This window comes from Cariama cristata, unplaced genomic scaffold (assembly GCF_000690535.1).
Source record: "Cariama cristata isolate BGI_N322 unplaced genomic scaffold, ASM69053v1 scaffold46049, whole genome shotgun sequence".
Taxonomy (NCBI): Eukaryota; Metazoa; Chordata; class Aves; order Cariamiformes; family Cariamidae; genus Cariama; species Cariama cristata.
Window position 1 is genome coordinate 7894 of NW_009634978.1, and position 6611 is coordinate 14504.

Consider the following 6611-nt stretch of genomic DNA (forward strand, 5'->3'; position numbering starts at 1 on the left):
TTAAATCTAACTCTTGGACCTCTTAAAGACACAATCACAAGTACTGATGTTCAGGTTCCATGCAACATTTTCTTTCTTTTTGGAATACTTTGAGTCAGTTTACTAACAGGGTGGCTAGCTCGGAGTTAAATGTTGTTGTCCTCTACTATGAAACCCTCCCTACCACCTACCCCTTCAAAAACGGAAAAGCTAAATTTTACTTGCATAGGAGTCTATTTATCCTGAAGAATCTTTGCTTAAAGAATCATAGTAGTTTCATTACTTCATGGTGAAGATCTAACATTATGAGACAGACAGAATCTAAGAAGCAGTATCTTATCAAACAAACTGACGTAACTGCACTGAAAGAGGAGGAGAAAATGCATCGGGCAAAAAACTTTTATTCCTACACTTACATGCCCCAAAGCCTCTTTTTTTTTTTAAATAAAAAAATAAAAACCCCAACTTGTCTCCAGTTTTCTCAATATCTCATGTTCTCCTTTTTGCTTTTTCTCAGTATCCACACCCTTGGAGAAGGAAGCAAAATATTTATTTAACCAAAGTATGTTTCCCCTTCTACTTGTAACTTCCTCCATGTTTATTATACTTCACAGGAGAACAGTTCTGCCCCAACTTCTTTTTACTCCCGACTTTAAAAATGTTTAACAGATTGACTCAATTTTATTTCCAAGTTGAATAAAATGCAAGAAAAGAAAATTTATCAAGGAACTACTTAGGACTGCCTCCACGGCTATAAAAGACAGTTCAAGGAGTAAAAACCAATTCCAGACGATACCATGATAAAATGACAAAATTTTAAATCCTCTCGTATATTTTGCAACCTTGTTGATAGCTCTTCTCTAAACCCATTTAATTTAAAAGAAGACCAACAGTGGTGGTTTAAATGCAAAAGTGGTCTGTGAGGAAAGGTACACATGGCTCTCAATGCAGAGTATTCATAAAATAAAGGAAGGTATCAGAATCAGTTCTTCAGAAATCTTAGAAGTGGAATTGTTGAAATGCCAGTGTCATCACATGTCACCTGGTAATCCTCCTTGCCCTTTCTACATAAGGAGGATGCCAGTTCTTGATATTCTACATTAATTCAGTTTTGTTGATATTCCTGTATACACCACTTCTGTTCACATGCTAGTCCATGAAATCTTACAAAGATCAGTTACAAATTGTGAGCAAAATACCTGCAGGCAAATAACTTTGTCTCCAGGCTGTGCAGAGCTCTCTGGGGAGTAATCTCCATCGAGCAGAGTCTGTTGCCTTCCTCGTGTCTTGCCCACGGCCACTGGATTGATTGCTTCTAAGTGTGAGGGGTTAGGTAGCAAGGTGACATGCACAGGCCTGTGAGAACCAAAGTCAAGATCTACCGATGCTGTCAGGTGGGAGAGAACATCTCCAATGGCTGCTGAATTCTCTGGGAACTCACTCAAACCACGCATCTTCCGGAACATGAGCTGCATGGAAACAAATTTGATTAAATCCCCTTTCCAATTCATTGACTCATTGAAAGAAAAACATTTACAGAACTGTATGCTCTCCTGCTCCTGAAATTGCAAGGATGCTTCTGATAACATCACATAAAACCCTTCATTGGAGTTCTTTTAGCAGCCTCCTGCAGAAACCCAGCTGAAGTGCTGACAGGAGGGGAAAACACTCTCACACAGGTAACTTCTTTATTGCTCCAGCATTTGCAACATGACAAACTTTTGGGGTTTTATTTTATTGCAAATAAATCAGGCATAGAGCAACTGCCAATGAGATTATGAATCTCTTACCTCAGGTGGAAGCTGAAGTAAACCTGTGAGAAGATTAAGTCTTCCACGATGAGGCATTCCAAGAATGATATCCGTCACACCACTGTACGCACACATCTTGAACAACTCATGGAAGAAACCCATCATACTCTCTGCTCCTTCACCACCATACCGCTTCACTGTGGCAAACTTTGTGGCTAAGAAGTGATCAAACTCCTATTAAAAACAGGAGAACTTCAGTATTAGGCCATTTTAAGCAGCACTTTTTTGTTTATAAAATTGAAATATAATTTATGCTTGTACCTTTAAGGCATACAAACCTAAGCATACCCCTTGAAAGTCTCAGCTCATTCTCCACCCACACAGTCTAAGACCAGAAGCTATCATGACTACAAGAGATCAGCTCTTAGCTCCTCTTAAGCAGAAAAATGTTGAATTGAGGAGCAAACTGTTTCTATCTAACATGGAAGGAGATATATGAAGAAATACAACACCAGAGCAATTTACAAATTCCTTGATAGTTTACCTATTTTAGGTGGAAATTAAGGAATGGTGTTCTTTTACAGCATAAACCTTAACTATCCTGAGATGCACAGTGTTAAAGAAGCACAGTGTTTCATTTTGATTATTATTAGACACAGTCCTTAGTACATAGGTAGAAGAATGCTTGAGAGAAGGAAAATAAATGAATCTATATTTACTTCATTTTCCTCTCACTCCTCCCACTTCACTCCGTTAATCTACTCCTAGACAGCTCTGATAAGTGACAAAGTTTTGGAAGCATGGGAAGCATCTGTAGTGTTCTGCAGTTGAAGACTGAGAATAAACAAAGTCTGTAACTGAGAAGGGAAGACTGAGCCACAGCCAAAGATCCGAGCCAACTGCTGAACACCTTCTAGTTAAGCAACATGTAGTTCTAAGGAACAATGTACACAAGACTAATCACATATAGAAGCAGTTTTTCCTGTCAGGATTAAATCATACACAAGTACAGTTCTGGTCATACTGAAATCAAAATAGGGTACATCAGGGTCCCAATTTCAACCACCTGTGTCACCGTCAAATTCCTCTAACCGCCAAAGAGGCAAGAAAAAAAAAAATCAAAATGTGCCATATACTTCTGTTTAGTCATTGGTAAATATTACATTTAACACTCCTTCCACTTGGAAAACTGGAAACAGGGACACCTTCACAGATCCTGCTCTTCTACCTTTCCATCTTTCTGGATAGCACAGGGAGAAAAGGGGAAAAAAAAAAAAAAAAGAAAATTTTTCACAGTATAGAAGCATTGGAATAAATTTTCTCTATACATTTTGCAAGTACATAAATCTTTTGCTTCCTTATGGAATGCATTGAACAGACATTTCTTTGCTGAAAAGCAGTAAATTTACCAGTGCTATATGGCTAACACCTCAGTCCAACTGTGTTTTGTTCTCCCAAAACCCTGAGAGACATCATACTTTAAAGCTAGTAAAACAGATCAGCGTGAGGGTGAAAGCAAAACACAGAACAGCTACACCAGAGCACAAAATTTCATAGAGCTCTGCCCAACCCTGCATTCCCATCAGTAACATTTAATATAAGCTGTCAGATCATTAGCCTAAGAGAATCTCACTTTTGAAGACTGATTACTCGTAGGTTTCTAGGTTCACTATTTGTGTCTGCAGATGATAAAGAACATATGTTACAATAATTTATATTACATACAATATATGTTCTAATTTGTTCTAAAAGCCTTTTCAGTTTGGAACTAGCTGGAAATATTTTCCTAGAAATTATTTCTAAAGTGATCAATACAAACCAAAAGGTACCGCTATTGTTCAACAATGTCTGCTAGGTAAATTCAGCAACAACCTCCAGTGAGATTCCTGCATTTGTGTATTGCACTTTCTCAGGCAAAACCTTGTACTTCTTCCTCTTGCACACTGTCAAAGCCTTTCAGGATAGCAACTGCTCTTTTTCTGCACGAATAACGTCTGGAGCAGTAAAGGGTTCATGACAGACTCCGCAACTCTATTACAATCCAATAATAATGAAAAAGGTACCTGGGACTCCAACATCAGTTTGCACAAGTGCTTTTTCTCTTCAGGTGTAAATGCTTCTTGCTTTAGTTCTTCAAACCTTTTAGCAAACCATTCTCTCTCCTCCAAAGTTGGAAGCTGGCTTGTTTCTATGGAAATATGCCCGCAGTACAGATGGTCAAGGTAAGCCAACACATCCTCTAGGGAAGCCTCTTCTTTTCCCATGTTTAGAAGCCCTGGTGAGAAATAAATGTTATTAGCCACTTTGGGGGAAGAGGGGGAAGCACTAAGACCTCAGCTGTTGTCTTGCAATTACATTAACATTTTCAGTGTTCAAACTAATGTCTTGTCTTCCTTTCCTCTATTTAAAAACAAAACTCAAGAAATTATTTTATAAGCACACTTCAGTATTTTTAATATGAGGGGCTCTTGCTTGTTTGTAAGGTGCTCAAAATGCCTTTCCGAAAGAGTTTACCATGAATGACAGAAAGTCACTGTTTTTGTGACTCAGTATAGCACTTGGCATCTTGTGGCACAGACAGATGAGCTCCAATCCCAGCTGCATCACAAGTAAATAAGCACCTGTTTTGCAGATGGAGAAAATAAAGCACAGAGAGAGATGCTCCTTTGTTTAAGGCCAGAGCGAGTCTAAGAGATCCAAGAAAAGACAAGTCTTGACTTCTGTCCCAGTGCCCTGGCAGTGTCATTACAGTGTTAAGTATTATGGTAATCACAGAATGTTACAGCAACACAAGAAATCAATGTATAACCTCAGCAGTTGTAAGAACAAGTAAAAATTTTCATGATTTCCAAAGATGCTAGAAGGTAGCCACTCATTACACGATGAATTCTGCAACAAACATATAAGTGGCTGAAGTTAACAATTTTCCATCCAACAGTTCATTACTTATTGAACTGCCACTCAATATTTGGCTCTCCTGCAGAGGCTACAGCCTCTCAATCAATCACCCACAAAAAGAATTTGCTGTGATAAGGCTGAGGACTTACCTGTAGTAATGAGAGGCCCTTGAAGAACTTCAGCCAACTCTTGGATTTCAGGTACCACGTTCATAACAGCTTGACCAGCAAATAGTGGGTTTATTTTGGCTGCTTTGTGGCCATGTTCAGCATATGCAGTTATTAAACGAGCAAGAGCATGGTCAACTAAAACCAAAAAGAAAGCAGAACAGTATTGCACATGTGCTCACATTTAATTCATTTACAGCACCAACAACACAGGAGTATTCTGTCCACTTTTAATCATCAAGGTTCTGGCTGGAAAGATTAAGTTTTTCTAAGCAGTTGTTTTCATCTTATCACCCTACAACAGCTCCCATCATCAAACTGCTAAATCTGCTCACCCATCCAGTTTTCAAGCAAGTATACTCAGGATTTCCCCCACGACTCCCCTCATAGTTAGGTTCCTGTAAACATATGCAAAGCTACTTCATTTTGCTTTGAATCTACAACAGGTATGTCCAACTTGAGAACAGCACACTACCAGTGTGCAAAGTCTTATTTCCTCAGCCAACTCAATCATATCACTTATGCTTCCCTGTTTCCTTGCTGGAATGACAGGAGGATAGCGTTTTAACAATAATACAGGTCCAATGACTTCAAAAAAGTCTGTGTCTGCAGGAGCCACTAGCCAACAGCATGTGCTGAGCCAGACATACTAAAAATTTAAATACTGAACATGTTTTTCAACAGACATCAGTAACACATTGTTGCAAGCATTTTGCATTGGGGTCAAAAAATTATTGACATAAGCAAAACTTGACCAGCTGAAAGGTCATGCACACAACATTTCTGTCATTGAGCACATGCCACAGATCAGGTCGATAAACTGTAAACCAATAAAATATAATGTGAGCAGAATCTGCTACAAATTAATGATACGAGCCAGTTTATAATGCATCTTTAATGGAGGGGATGGGGTTTCACCCTGATAAAGACACAGCATTGACAGTATTCAGGTCTGAAGACTTTCATTTTCCAAAACAATGCAGTTTCTGAGACCATTTCAAAAGTTACTTCTCTGACATATGTATTTCCATTGCCAGCACTCTGCTCCAGCTATTACACAGTTGGCCCTTTCAAAATGGGTCCTTTTCTCGAACGCATTCTAAAACAGAATAACACAATCCTAACGTCTCCCACAAGACCCTCAGCAAGAAAGACATTTAAAAGCAATTTTTAAAATGTAACGTAGAAATACATCAACCCTTTTCTTGCTTAACAAGGAGGCTACTCAGTAATGGAGCCTGGTGTCCAGGAGCTAACAAACTAGTTGCACTCCCACTTCTGCGTAACGGGCTTAATTCCTACCAGAATCTCCCGAGGCGTTAATGCAGGGATTACACTCCTACCCTAGACAGTTTTCTGCTTGAAATTATTTTTTGCACTATAAAACTGAGCTAAAAGCATCACAGTTATTGCTACAGCAGAGTTATCTGTACTTAGCTAGTTCAAGCATGGTAATATAAAAAAGAAAAATAACGGGGGCATGGCACAGGTGCTTTTATGAGCAGTAAAACACCGCAAGATCACGTTGCCGAAGTAACTTCAGCCACTCCCAGCCACCTCAGCCCGTGGAGCCGGACAAGGCACCAGCAGGCTCCCCGGGGAACCAAAGCGAACGACTTTGTGGAGCGGATCTCGGCCGCCCGCGGAGCACAGAGAGCGAGCTCTGCCCTGTGGCAAGTGACAACCCGCCAGGAGCCCCGAGGAGATGCGGTGGCTCCGGACGGCACTCGCTAAGACAACGAGAACAAAATATAAAGCGCCTCAGATCGACGCTTCCACGCCCTCGGACTTTGGGCCCCGCAGCGCTCGCGGGGTC

General features: G+C 40.0%; 1 protein-coding gene across 1 annotated transcript in view; it reads right to left on the reverse strand.

Annotated features, from left to right (window-relative positions):
- The window catches only part of DHTKD1 (dehydrogenase E1 and transketolase domain containing 1), a gene marked incomplete at both ends in the record, with an annotated part of 12564 nt that extends 7631 nt beyond the window's left edge, over positions 1-4933 (reverse strand). The window contains 4 exons of the mRNA XM_009707313.1: positions 1179-1448; positions 1770-1964; positions 3794-4005; positions 4778-4933. Coding sequence (XP_009705615.1) covers positions 1179-1448; positions 1770-1964; positions 3794-4005; positions 4778-4933 — 833 coding nt within the window. The remainder of the gene's footprint in view (positions 1-1178; positions 1449-1769; positions 1965-3793; positions 4006-4777) is intronic.
- Positions 4934-6611: the final 1678 nt, after the last annotated feature.